This window comes from Eriocheir sinensis, chromosome 59, assembly GCF_024679095.1.
Source record: "Eriocheir sinensis breed Jianghai 21 chromosome 59, ASM2467909v1, whole genome shotgun sequence".
Taxonomy (NCBI): Eukaryota; Metazoa; Arthropoda; class Malacostraca; order Decapoda; family Varunidae; genus Eriocheir; species Eriocheir sinensis.
In genome coordinates this window covers 5,894,475-5,909,474 of record NC_066567.1, presented here as the reverse complement: position 1 = coordinate 5,909,474, position 15,000 = coordinate 5,894,475, and the positions used below count along the sequence as shown (strand labels likewise).

At 38.1% G+C, this 15,000-nt stretch overlaps 1 protein-coding gene across 5 annotated transcripts in view; it reads left to right on the top strand.

Annotated features, from left to right (window-relative positions):
• The window catches only part of LOC126985437 (uncharacterized), a 239,188-nt gene that overhangs the window by 64,215 nt on the left and 159,973 nt on the right, over positions 1-15,000 (top strand). For all 5 annotated transcript variants that reach the window (XM_050840306.1, XM_050840305.1, XM_050840307.1 and 2 more), the window contains exon 3: positions 2,526-9,963. In XM_050840306.1, coding sequence (XP_050696263.1) covers positions 9,816-9,963 — 148 coding nt within the window. In that variant the 5' untranslated portion in view covers positions 2,526-9,815. The remainder of the gene's footprint in view (positions 1-2,525; positions 9,964-15,000) is intronic.

Here is a 15,000-nt window from a genome sequence, read left to right as displayed (position 1 = left end):
AGGATGAGAGAAAGTGAGAGAGTGTTTGAGAGAGAGAGAGAGAGAGAGAGAGAGATAGGTGACATTCCTTTCACTCCTAGTTACGTTAACAACTAAGAGAGAGAGAGAGAGAGAGCACTCCTTAAAGACACCTGACACAAGAGTTAATTAATTTGTCTTGTTTTCACTTTCCATTTCTGCATTTTTGAGACAGCATTTTCTTCCTTTCAAGCCTTGTCTCACATTTTCTTTCAGTATTTCTATTTTCAGTGCCTCATATTTCTTCTTTTCTTCCCAACTTGACATTTTTCATTTAGTTTTATTTTCCTTTTCTCTCCTTTTCGTTCATTTTTACCTATTTACACATTTAACATTATCTCCTATTCTTTTTTTCTTCTTTGTCTCTCATTTTCTTCGCTTTTCTTTATTTTCTGTTTCCCAAATTTATTCCTTATTTTCAAATTTTACCTTTTTCATTTACTTTCATTTATTTCATTTACTTATTCTTTCCTTTCTTGTTATTTTTATTTATTACTTATCATCTTTTCTTGTTTTGTTTCCTTTTCCTTACAATTTCCAAGTATTTTCTTTACTCATTTTTCACCCGTGATATTTTGTCTTTACCTTCAGTTCCTTTTCGTGTTCCTTTTCACCTTTTCCCTCTTTTTTTCTTATTTCCGCACTTTATATTATCTTCTGTTTTTGTTTTCCCCTTTTTTTTCTCGCAGCGTTAACTTATTTTATTTACATACTTTTCACATTTGACTCTATTTACTTACCTTCGTTTTTTTGTGTGTTCATTTACCTTCTTTTCCCACTGTTTTCCTATTTTATTTCTTTATTAACATTCACATACCTGGATTCTCTTAATTAACCAGCTTACCTGCTACCTGACTTTTCATCTCTTAATTGTGTGTTCATTTATCTCCTTTTCCCACTGTTTTCCTATTTTATCCACTTTATTAACATTCACTTACCTGGATTCTCTTAATTAACCAGCTTACCTGATACCTGCCTTTTCACCTGTCTTACGTATATTACCTGTGACATACATTAATCAAGGTTGTAGTCAGTTCCGTAACCAGGTGAATACGAGAATCCAGGTGTATATATTTTGTCCTTATTCATCTATTTACCCAGGTATTAATTACTGTAGTTCTATCTCTAACTCCTCTTTTTTTTTTCTTGGCTCCCTCGTTTGTTTGTGTTTGAAAAAGGCGTAATGCTCCCAGCCGAGTCTGTGTTGGTGTTTGTGCTGCGTGTGTGCGCGTGTTTGGTTTGCGCGAGTGTTGTTGTGTTTTGTTATGCCGTGTTTGTGTTGTGTTGGCACGTGTTTACCTTCACCACGAGGCCGCTAAGTGGAGGAAAGGTGCTCCAGATGAGGGGAGGGAGGAGGAGGAGGGGGAGGGGGAGGGTAGCGGGAGGAAGGGACGAAAGCGGGGAAGAGTGGGAGGATGAAAATTAAGAACAGTAGGAGTTGAATGAAGAGGAGGAGAAGAGGAGAAGGAGAAGGAGGAAAGAGGGAAAGAGTAGGAGGACGAATAATTAGAACAGTAGGAGATAAAGGAAGAGGAAATGCAAGAAGAGAGGATGATAAAGAAGAGGAGGAAGAGGAAAAGGAGGAGGAGGAAAAAAGGAAGGAGAGAGGGAGAGAACAGGACGAAGAAAATTCTAAACAGGAAAAGTGGAAGGAAGAGAAGATTGAAGTGGAGTGGAAATCGAAAGAAGAACGAGGAGGAGGAGGAGGAGGAGGAGGAGGAGGAGGCCGAAAATTAAGAGCATGATTTGAAGGAAGAGGAGATTGAAAAGGAGTGGACATGAAAAGAATGAAGTGAAAGAGGAGGAACACACACACACACACACACACACACACACACACACACACAATAAGAGCAACCCTCACATTCTTCCTCAGACAGTCATCGTTCCTCTTTCCTATCCATCTTCCTCCTCCTCCTCCTCCTCCTCCTCTTCACAATCATACAGTCTCTATTCTCTTGTTCTCTGGCTGCGTTCCAATCATTCATCGAGTCTGATTTATCGTCCAATTCCTTCCTCTTCTCCTTTACGATTGTTTCCCCTTTCATCACCATCTCCATTTTCTCTTATGACACCACCGCTTCATCAAAGAAAACGGAGCTCTCCTCGATGTTTGGGTTCCCCTCTTTCATGCATCTACACGCTGTTAATCTCTCTCTCTCTCTCTCTCTCTCTCTCTCTCTCTCTCTCTCTCTCTCTCTCTCTCTTCCTTTCCATTGTTTATTTCCTGCTTTTCATATTAATCTATCCTTTTTATTTTATTCTATGTCCTCTTTATCCCTTGTTTCTTCTTTTAATTGTCTTTATTTCATGGTTTTCATTTTATTATTATTTTATTTATCTTTGCTCTCTCTCTCTCTCTCTCTCTCTCTCTCTCTCTCTCTCTCTCTCTCTCTCTCTCTCTCTCTCTCTCCATGGTATTGTTATTGCTGTTTTTTATTGTTATTCTTGTTTATTTATTGTTATTACGTTTATCATTATCCTTACATCAATCTCTTTCTTTTCAGAGCGAAGAAAGGAGAAAGGAGAAAAACGAAGAAAAGCGGGCAAGAGAGGAAGGTCGTGAAGAAGAAGACTGCAGTGTGTTTAATTAAAAGTGTGTGAAGAAAGAGCGAAAGAGAGAAAGATATTGAGTGAGGAGAAAGAAGGAGAGTGATAAAAGGAGAAGAGACGTCTTGGCCAGTGCGTGAAAGCAAGGAAGCGGAAAAGATAATTAATGAAAAAGAAGAAAAAGAGCAAGATAACGAAGAAAAAATATATATATAATACCAAAAAAAAATCTGTGAAAATCATAAAAAAATAAGATATACAGAAAGTGAAAGGAAGTAAAAGAAAAAGATGGTTAATGAAAATGATGAAAAAAGATGAGAAAATATAGTGAATAGGAAGACAAAATACACGAAGAACAATAGTCAGTGAAAGTTACACAAAGAAATAACAAATAAAGGAGGTGATAGAAAAAAAAGAAAATAAAGCAGAGTAGAATGATAAATAGAAACATGACTAAAGAAAAAAATAAATTACAGAGGAAATAAAAAAAACGAAAATCACCGTAGAATGAGAAATAAAATATGACTAAAGGAAAAAAAACGATAAAAAGAAGAAATAAGGAAAGAAAACCACAGAAGAAAGTAAAAAACAAATATGAATAAAAAAAAGCAATAAATGCGGAAATAAAGAAAATCACATTAATAAAAAAACAAACAAATCAAAGAGAAAATAAGAAAAATAAATCACAGTAGAATGAAAAACAGAAATATGAATAAAGAAAAAAAATCAATAAAAAACAAAACATAGAAAATCACAGTAAAGAAAAAGAGGAGAAAATAAGAAAATAAAATCACAGTAGAATGAAGACTATAAAAAAAACATGACAAATAATATAACCAGATAAAAGAGGAAACCAATAACCAGAGTGAAGAAAAGTGATAAGGTGATGTTAAAAACTTTCCGCATAAGAATTCAAGATAACTTTTTTTTTTAGTATCTCCCGGTGTTCATGTCTCCCTCCCGTGTCTCCCTCCCGCCAAAATTGCCTCCCGCTGAACGAACTCTGGCGGGAAGAGACGAAAACACGCGAGGAATGAGCGAAGATTAAATGAAGTCGTAGGAAAGAAAAACTTTGTGAGAATATAAAAGTTGCGGTGTTATAAGTCTTTTGTAAACGAAGCATAATAAAGAAAATAAATAATAGTAATAGAGATTGGATTTACGAGTGCTGAGGACAGGAGGATATTCGTTTTATTGAAGTAAGTAATGAAGAGAATGTGAAGAAAGAAACTAGTATACGATAGTGAAAAAAGATAAATGAGAGAATAGAAACTGATAAGATAGTGAAAAAATAGATAAATGAGAGGAAAGAGACATGTGAAGAAGGAAACTGATGAAGAAGAATGTGAAGGAAAGAACGGATGAAAGATAGAAAGTGAAGAAAAGAAAAAGAAAATGATTTTGAGCATTGTCGAAATATAAAATAAATACCAGATAAAAAAACTACACCAACATAACATATTAAAAAGAAGAGGAAGAACACGATTTGAGTATTAGAAGAAAAAATGAGAAAATAAAAAATTAGTCACTTTTCCAACAAAACAACAACAACAACAAAGGCAATAACAGCCTCAACAAAGGTCTAAATAAAAGTAATTATCCACCTTTTCAAGAGTCCCAAAGGAGGACCTAAATTACCCATTAGCCCATTAATTAATCACCTGTTGTCAGCCCGCTTAGGTAATTAACACCTTTAATCTCCCATCACAGGTGCGAAAAACAAGGACAAGAAGAACAGAAGGAAGGCAAACGTTTAGTAAAGAAAGGAGAGAAAAAAAAAGAGGATAGAAGGAAGAGCAAGAGCAAGGAAGAAAATAATTAAAAGCCTCAAATACAAAAGCTAATTTAGATAAGGAAAAGTAAGGAAGGAAAACATAAGGAAAGGAAGGGAATGAGAAAGATAAAATAAAAAGAGAAGAAAAAAAATAGTGGAAGAAAGCAAAATTAAATTAGGAAAGTAAGAAAGAAAACTAAACAAAAAGATAAGATAAGGGAAAAGAGGGTAAAACAGAATGATAAATTAAAAAGAGAAAGAAAAAGAAGATTGAATAGGAAAAAAGTAAAACAGGAAAACAGGAATACGAAATAGTTTAAAAGGACAAAAAGAGATAAAAGAGGAGGAAAGGTAAAAAAATAGGAAGGAGAAAACGGAATAGTAAAGTGTGGCTTGAAAGAAAGAGGATAAAGGAAGGAAAAATAAATACAGGAAGGAGGAAAGGCGAAACAGAAAGGATAAAACGGAATAGTGAAGTGTGGTCGAAGCGGCGCCTGTCTTGCTGTTTGCTCCTCTTCTCGTCTGTTTGTTCTTTCGGCGAGATTCTGGTTCGCGACGCGCCGGGTGTGAGCGAGCGAGGGAGTGAACGAAGCTTCGGACCGGTTTGTGAAGCCTCGAATCGTGTGCCCCGCGTTGGATCTTTGGGCCGATCCGGTTCATGTCGTTGCTGTTGTTGTTGATACCTCGTGAAGCAGAGTGAAGCCTTTGACGCGCCTAATGAATGCAGTTTATTCTCGACCGGAGCGTTTGAAGCACCGAAGCATGTATCGTTTGAACCTCTGAAGCATGTATCGTCGCCGAGTTAATGAATCGTTGAAGCATGCCAAGTCTTGAAGAGTATATCTATAAATCAAAATAAGCTTACTTGTTAACTGAAGCCTTTAAAACTATCAAGATAATTATATATATGTAAGTGAACGAAGCTTTACGAATCGCCAATATATGAAACGAAGCAGCTTATGAAACGCCAAATTATCCCCGAATTGAAGCTTTCCAATCGCCAAAAATATATCAAGCTTACAAAAGTATATCAAATCTAACCTTTTTGAACCTTATGAACATTGTGAAGGGAACATAGAAGTTTAATATATCAACGTTCATACCTTATCTGAGCCTTACGTTCGAAGTTCCGTGAACGAACGAAGCTCTCCGAAGCGACCTTATTTAACCTTGCCTGTCTGTTGAGTCTGTGTCTGTCGGTTGACCTATCTGTCTGTCCTTCCTGGTAGATAGTTCTCTCTAGCGGTGAGTTTAGCAACCACCTCAACCATCACCACCACCACCATCACCGAACCACGCGTCGAAACCTCCTCCTCCCCCCCCGGTGCCTCGAGCTCTCTAGTCAACCACTTTTAGAAACCACTTGTGGGAAAAAACCGGTTGTAAACAAGTAATGCCAAGTAAGAACAAAATCCTGTAGTCGTGTGTTGTAGTCGGTGTTCTCCTTGAGTTGTCGGTTGTTATCACATTTTTCATAAACAAACAAATACGTGTCGTTTAGAAGAAAAGGAAAAGAGAAAGTGGAAAATAGCGTATCGCATTTCTATACCAAACGGACGAGTCGGTTTTCTATTCGGTTCGTCGTTTTCGTTATCTGGTGGACTGGTTTGGACGCCTTGGCAGCCCGGCCGGTGCACGGAGGGCCCCGCACCGCCCCTCACCCGTACGGTAGCCAGCAGCCTCTAGGACACAGTAGCACTAAGTAACAAGCAGCGTTAAGGACACTCCCGTCGAGCCCGCCCAGGCCTCTCATACTCCTCTTCCGGAACGCTAAGAAAGAAGCAAAAAAATTATACCTACTCAAATGCATGAACTTTGTGATTACGAAAACTAAGCTTTGAAAAAAGTTAACCCAATAAATCTTTAAGGTTTTTGGCCACTTGAATTTCTCTCGTTTTGGCATTTGAATATTTGGAGGAGAATAAAAAGAGTAAGATAAATATAAAGTAACGTAGGAGTAGTGTTTAAGGTAACTGTTGATTGTTAAAACCAAATTTCATGTTCCTTCTCGGCCTCATGTATCCGGCGACAACACTTAAGCAATAACAAAAAGTATATATTTAAACGTAAAAAAATACGTAGTTTCTAAGAAGACTCGGAAATCCGACTTGATCCTCTTTTCTCTGGCTTTTTGAAGGATCAAAACCTTTGACGCGACAATAAGCACACTAAACTTAAAAAAGATCAGCGTAAAGTGGGATCCAGCAGCTTCTCCTTCCTATAATCCCCGTGAAATACCAGAGTCCCCGTGAACCTTTTAGTATCGAAATTGGGGCGTTTGGAATCCACTTCAGCGCCGCTCTCAACGCCTCCACGAGCATCGGAAACCTATTAGGCTCTTCGAAACTGTCTCTCGGCCCCCTCGTGAAGCTCCGAGCCCACTATGTCCTGCAGAGCTATGAGTTTGACCCCCACCAGTGCTTCGACCCTCGTTCCGAACCCCCGAAGCACCCGCGCCGCCACTGAGGCTCATCTTCGCCGCCGTTCACTTCGAAACCTCTGCGCCGACATCGAAGAGAAAGCCTCCAGCCGAAGCCTCCCACTCTCCTTTTTCCTCCACTCCTTCTGCTGCTTCGAAATCTGTCTCGAGTTCAGTCTTGAAGCTTCACTATGACTGCTGCTTCGCCTCCTAGGGTTCGAACCGCCCCCTGACAAGATAGAGTCGCCGGAACGAAGCACAGTGACTCGTTCGAAGCCCCGTTTGAAGCGTTTGTCTCCCTCGAGTGGTTGTCTCTCCCCTGACGTGGGTCGTTGTGGAGTTTGCGAGGAAGAAAACGAGAACAGCCATAGAAAACGCGATCCACACATCACATTGGTATCGTTTTCTCCTTTACTTCTCCTCCGTCTTCTCTCTTTCTTCGCTTCCTCCTCTTCCTCTTCCTGCTCCTCCGACTCTCCCGTTTGCTTCAAAGAAATACATACGAGCGTCGGGTGTTTGTTTGCCTGCCTGTTTGTTTGTTGTTGTTGTTGAGAGTTGGTAACAAGCAAGATATTGAAAACGTGAGAGAGAGAGAAGATAGACAAATAGATAGAAATAGTGATACAGAGATTCGAATTTAAGAAAGAAGAAGAAAAGAATGAAAAAGTGAGAAGGTACAAAGAAAACTAGTGTGAAATAAGGAAGAAAGAGAAGAAAGAAACGAAAAAGAGTTAGAAAAATAAAGTGAGCAAGAAAGAGAGAGAGAAGATAGACAAAGAAATAGATATAGTGATACAGAGATACGGATTTACGAAAGAAGGAGAAGAAAAGAAGAAAATAGTGAGAAGGTACAAAGAAAACTAGAGTGAAATAAGTAAGAAAGAGAAGAAAGAAACGAAAAAGAGTTAGAAAAATAGAGTAAGCAAGATAGTTAGAAAAAAAGAAAAAGAGAGAAATCACATAGACACGAAGTTTTAGAGTAAGAAATTGAAAGTGGGAGAGTAAGAGTAAAATTCAAGTAAGGAAATATCACCTCTACTACGAAACACACTTAAGTTAGTTCCTTTAGTAGCCAAGTTAAGGAAGCTACTCCCCATTAAGAGAAAGTTGTCCACCTGTCTGTCTGTCTGTGTCTGTCTGTCTGTCTGTTACCTGGGCAACTTTCTATCTTTCCACTACCACGCTCTCCTTCCACTAATACAAGAGAGCTCATTCCACCATTCCACCAAGACAAAACTGCCATTCCACTTCAAGAGAGAGAAAGAGAGCTCCTTTCATGCTGACTTGCCATTTCTAAAGAGCTGTCATTCCACTACAAATAGGAGCTCATTCCACTTTGATACTTCTGCCATTCCACATATATCCGTTCTCATTTCATTACCATCGTGAAGTGATCCGAATAAAGCTTTCATTCCACCAACACAAGACTGTCATTCCTTTTTCGAGTAAGCTTTCATTCCATAACAAATATATCTTCGAGAGTTCATTCCGTTTCGGTAAGCCTCTCATTTTACTGCCATAGGACTCATTCCACTGCTCTCATACCACCACAAGGCTTCACTTCTCTAGAGCTCTCATTCCACAACGGCAGAGTCCACAGTCCACACCCAGAGCTTATTATAATACGATAAGGGGCTCATTCCACTTACTGAGAACTCTTCTACGCTGAGCTTTCCTTCCACTACTCTTAATCGTCATTCCACACTCATTCCATCACCTTAAAGGAAGAATTGATTGAGTGAAAATTAGGTTGAAAAACAGCCGCTATCACCAAAGAGGAAGAAAGATTTAGGAGAAAGAAAAAAAGAAAAAACTGATTGACTGATTGAAAGTTAGAAGGTGGAGAAAAAAAGGCCAGATTATCGCCTCAAGAAGATTTAGAGGAATAAGAAAGAAGGTAGGAAGAAAAAAGGAAAAACGGATTGATTAAAAGTTGCAAAGTGGAAAAATAGTCAAGGTTGTCAACAGAAGAAGAGGAAAAGGATAAGTAGGAGGAAGAAGATAGGACGAAGAGAGGAAAGAAGAAGATAAAGAAGACCCAAGCAACACACAATTCCAAGGAGGAAGTTGAATTCGCCCAATCACTGAAGGAAAAAAGAAGTTTAAATTCCAATCTCGGGAGGAAGTTTTGAAGGCTCTGATTCCAATGAAAACTTGAACCCTAATCGAAAGGAAAAGTTTGAATCCCTCCTAATCCCGAGTGATAGACTTTGAATAGCCGAATCACAAAGAAAACGTTTAAATACGCCCCAAGAAATAAGAGTTTAAGGAGGAAGGGAAAAAAAAGGAGAAAAAGTGAGGCGAGTTTTTTGTTCTCCAAACCACGACCGTGAAATTGAAAAAAAAAAATTGTAAGATACCCAAAAATATCTTAAGTTGAGAAATCCATTTTGCGAAAAGTTCATAGTATCGTTGAATGCTTAGAAAAGTGGAAGAGTTAAGGTGGATATTAAAAGGTAAAGTTAATATGAAAAAAAGCCAAATTGGATCCTAACCACGTAACAAACAAGTCCGAATCTACGTTGCAAGATACATTCCAATCCTACTTTTTTGTGCGTTTCGATCTCCGCAACAAAAAATAAGCAAAACAGCCACAAAAAAAAAATCGTAACACCACTGTAAGATAGATTCAAATCCAATTCTCGCGCGTGTCACTTCAAATGAGTCCCCCTTGTGAGGCGTAGAAAACGGAAACTTTGTGAATCCTTTTCTTGATACGCGAGAACAAGTTTGGATCCCACGCACAACAACCTCCTGGAAGAAAAAAAAGGCGTTTAGTGCTGTGCGGAGAGTGAAGAGAGAGAGAGAGAGCAAAGTTATTTATAGTGAAAGAAGAGTGAGAGAAAAATAATGTGATATGAAAAGCCTGATACTGAGAGCAATAATACAAACAAAAAATAAAGTTCCTTCACACAAAGTAACAAATACAACTCATAATACAATAAATATAAGGTAAAGAAAACGGGAATTGACACGACTACCACAGAAAACGACAAAAAAGGAAGTCACCACAAAGCTCGTGACACCAAAACCAAGACCGAGACCAGCGGCGACATGATGACAGGAGCACTCGGCAGGAGGGTGGTAGCGGGGGTGGTGATAACCGCCGACCCCCTGCTCCTGCTGCTCCTTCACCTTCTGCTGCTGCTGCTCTCCGCCTCGTCCTCCACAGCCATGCAGGACGCCATCACGGACCAGGAAGGTGAGTGAATGTGATGCCTTGATGGTGACCTTATATCTCATCTGCATTTCACTTTCATATTAAAAGTGATCCGGGTAGCCTTTCATCCCACCTTCATTTCACTGTCAAACCGATAGTGATCCTGATGGTAACCTCTCATCTCACATTCATTTTATGTCCATATCGACAGTGAGTCCCTTTCAGCTTTCACTTCATCTTTTATTATATTTTAGTTTTTCTAAGTCACCATCTTTCCCATATTAAGTCTCTCCTTTCAACTCTTCATTTCACCTGTCTTTCACCTCATCTGCCATTGGGGTTTTCATATTCTTATCGATGGTGAGTTTACCTTTCACCTTTGACTTAATTTTTCTCTTATATTTCACACTTCACCTTCCTTTTATCTCTCACCTTAACAGCAGCAAGCCCTCAACTGCTGCCTATATTTCATTTTATCTGATGTGTTTCACTTTCATATCGATAATGCGATTTTGATTTCCTCCCTTCCTTCCCATCTTTTACCTTATCTTCCTTATATCTCTCACGTTCTTCCCGAGAATTTTTTTTTGATATCTTACTTCTTTCTCTTTACCTTATTTCTAGCTTTCAACTCGTCTTTCTTCTCCTTCACCTTCCTTTTCCTTTCATTACTTAAACCTATCTTACTTTATATCACCTTCTTCCTTCCCCTTTTTGCTGATCAGGAGCTTCTCACCTTTGCTTCACCTGTTAAAACGATCCTGACCTTTCATTCCTCTCACCCTTTGCTGCTAATGAGCTTTCACCTGTTGCCTCTTCTCCTCTATGGACGAGCACCTTTTCCAGTCTCACATAACTCATATTTAATTTTCCGTCCTCACCTATACACGTGTCTTTCTTTTACTACATTCGCAAGACTCGTATAACGTATCTTTGTTTACTTTTTTTTGCCTTAGTCATTCCTCTTGTTTTTCTCTCCATCTTTAAATGTGTCTTCTTATTTCTGCCTTCACATATTCAAATTTATGTCTTACCTGTCTTCCTTTTTTTAATTCTTACCTGTTTTCAATGTCACCTGTAAAAAGTCTACGTATTCTTGTGTTCAGATTTCACTTACCCTCTTTTATTACGTTTCCAGACACCTTACACCTTTAACATTTTTTTGCCTGCTATTGATGTCACCTTTAAAAGTCTACGTATTCTTATCTTCACATTTCACTTACTCCTCCTTTTTCATGGTTCCAAAGACTTTCATCGTCCACCTTTCTAACTATTTTTACCTGTTTTGCTCTCACCTTTGCACAATTCAGTCTGTTCTTTCCTTTCCTTTTTTATCTTCCTTTTATCTATTTTTAACTGTTATCTATTGACACTTAAATCTTTTCTTAACGTCTCCATACACACTTCACTATCTCCCGTTACTATCTTCGTCCACCTTTTTAATTCTTTTGTCCATTTTGTTTTCACCTTAGCAAACTCTAGTCTGTTCTTTCCTTCCCTTCTTTATTTTCCTCGTATCTGTATTTTTCACCGTTATATCGACACTTATCTCTCCTTATCCACCTGTCTCGTCTCACTTTTAATTATTTATACCTGTTCTTCCATCTATTTCTGTTTCGTCTACCACCTTTACGAGTTTCTTTATGTGTGTCCATCCATCTCTTCAATGTTTACTCGCCTCTACAAGCTTCATCCTGTTCTTCCATCCACCTTGTTACTGTATCGTCTCTTATATATACACGTTTTTACCATATTCTTCACTCCAACTATTCGCTGTTTCGCTCCATCGTTTCACCCTTACTAATTTCTACCTGTATTTCATCGACCTTTTCAGTGTTTTGTCTTATATTTAAAAGTTGCTACACATATTTCACTCTACCTTTTCACTGTTTCGTTTACCTTTCTTACCGGTTTTTTTTTTTCTGCCTGTTATTGATGTCACCTGTAAAAAGTCTACGTATTCTTGTGTTCAGATTTCACTTACCCTCTTTTATTACGTTTCCATAGACACCTTACACCTTTAACTTTTTTTGCCTGTTATTGATGTCACCTTTAAAAGTCTACGTATTCTTATCTTCACGTTTCACTTACTCCTCCTTTTTCACGGTTCCAAAGACTGTCATCGTCCACCTTTTCAACTATTTTACCTGTTTTGTTCTCACCTTTGCAGAATTTAGTATGTTTTTTTCCTTTCATTTTCATCTTTTTCAACGTATTTTCTCCACCTATTCGCTTCACAGTCTCACCTTTACTAGTGTTTACCTATTCTCGCCTCCACCTCCTCCACTTTCCCTTTTTAACCCTCTCAACTTTTCAAGAACCCTGACCTTTCCCTCCCCACCTGTTCACCCATGCGACCCTTCACCTTTTCAGCACACCTCAGCTCCTACCTTGACCTTTTCACCGGGCTCCCTCAGGTGACTTCCCCTTCACCTGTCTGTGCCTAATAGCTAATCAGACATTCGATTAATTTACCGTAATTAGACTTGACATTATTACTCCTAATCGTTAATAATTTCAGGTAATTACACAGGTATTCCAACTCTCCAATTAAGCCTCGCATTGGACAACCTCACCGATACCTAGGCTTTTAATATCGGCTCGTGCGCCTTCCTTCCTGTCTGTCTGTCGGTCTGTCTGTGTTTCCGTGTCTGTCTGTCTGTCCGTTTGTCTGTACCTGATTATCTACCTCTGTTTTTCTGTCTGTCTGTGTGTATCTGTCTGTCACCTTGTGTGTTTGTTTGTTTTCTGTCTGTTTGTCTGTCTGTGTGTGTGTGTCTGTGTGTGTGTGTGTGTGTGTGTGTGTGTGTGTGTGTGTGTGTGTGTGTGTGTGTGTGTGTGTGTGTGTGTGTGTTTGTCTGTTTGTCGGTTTATGTATATGATGGCTTTGACCTTCATCAGAGAGAGAGAGAGAGAGAGAGAGAGAGAGAGAGAGAGAGAGAGAGAGGAAGCACACCTGAGTGTTGACACGGACTAGTCATTAATCCCTTTTAGTGAGAAAGAGAGAGAGAGAGAGAGAGAGAGAGAGAGAGAGAGAGAGAGAGAGAGAGAGAATTTAAAAATGAAAAACAAGATGAAAATTCTCTCATTGTCTGTCTGTCTGTCTGTCTGTCTGTCTATCTTTGTCTATATCTCTTTGTCGCTGTGTCTGTCTGTATGTGTGTCTCTGTCTCTGTCTGTCTTTCTGCCAATTTATATGTTATCTCTCTCTCTCTCTCTCTCTCTCTCTCTCTCTCTCTCTCTCTCTCTCTCTCTCTCTCTCTCTCTCTCTCTCTCTCTCTCCTGTAAAGAGCAGGGTCGCCTCCCCACACACCTGGCCCACCTCAGTTAATTTACCACTAACCCTTTGACACAAAAACACTAGATTGCTGACCCTTTTAGCAGATTAGAAGGAGGAAGAGGAGGAACAGGAAGAGGACTAGGAGGAGGAGGAGGAAGAGGAGGAGGATTGTAAGGTTAGAAAAGAGGCTCAGGAGAGATTGCTATGGGTAGGGTCAACTGAGAGAGAGAGAGAGAGAGAGAGAGAGAGAGAGAGAGAGAGATGGAAGTAGAGTTAAAAATATTGAAAGAGAGAGGATAGGGATGGAAGGAAATGGAGAAAGGGAAGATGGCTCACAGCGGAGAATGGATTAAAAAAGGACGTGGAGAGAGACAGAGAGAGAGGGAGAGAGAGTGAATGAGTGAGAGAGGGAGAGGGGAAGGGAAAGGGAGGAAAATATATATGTGACGGCCGCTGCGAGATCAAAACGTGGACGAAACAAAAGTAAATAAATGAAACGTTAAAGTGAAACTGCTGGCATATTAAAAGCTGGAAAATATACGACTGATTAATATTTAGAAAAACACAAAAAAAATCGATAAGGGAAAAAATATATATAAGCACCCATTTCAAAACACGCATAGGTACATATAGAGGAATACTTACACATAAAGATACATATACACACATACATACCTACACGTACTCACAAAGATACATACATATACATCCACACTGATAAACATACATATCTACTAATACACATAATATATATAAACATGTTTGTATGCGTGTTTTTAAAGCGAGAAAGACTGAATGAATGGAAGAAAAACAGAACAAAGGATACAGAAACAGAATGTGACAACTGTCAAGCGAAAGAAAGAGTTGTATAAATGATCCATAAAACGTTTATTGGAAAAGAGAAAGAATGAATGAATTGAAAGGTGAACAACAAATAGGAAACAGAAGAACGTTGTAACATTCAACAAAGGCAAAAGGGAAAAAAGAATAGTTGGTAAATTTAAATGGTAATAGATGTTCATAAAAAGAAAACAATTAAAAAACAGAAAATATGAAACATGAGAACGCTATGACATTTAACAAAGGCAAAAGGGAAAAAAGAATAGTTGGTAAATTTAAATGGTAATAAATGTTCATAAAAAGAAAACAACTAAGAACAGAAAATATGAAACAGGAGAACGCTATGACATTTAACAAAGGCAAAAGGGAAAAAAAGAATAGTTGGTAAATTTAAATGGTAATAAATGTTCATAAAAAGAAAACAACTAAGAACAGAAAATATGAAACATGAGAACGCTATGACATTTAACAAAGGCAAAAGGGAAAAAAGAATAGTTAGTAATTGATGTTCATAAAAAGAAAACAACTAATAACGGAAAATATGAAACAGAATAATGCTATGACATTTAACAAAGGCAAAAAGGAGAAAAAAATAGATAGTAATAGATATTCATAAAAAAGAAAACAATTAAGAACAGCATATATAAAACACAACGACGCTATGATAGTTAACAAAGGCAAAAGGAAACACAATATTTTGTCATAGATGTTTATAAAGAAAAAAAATAATTAAATACAGGATGCAAGAATAAATAAAAGGCAAAAAAATATCATATCACTATAACTTTCATTGAAGAGAAAAATAACGAAATGAAGAAAAACAGCGAAAAGAAAACGATAAAAATGTTACGATCGTTGACAAAGGCAAAAGTAAAGTATAGCAAAATTTTCAATACAACATTTTTTTTATAATTATTAAGACTTAAGAGACTCAGTGAATGAAAAACAAAACCAAACAG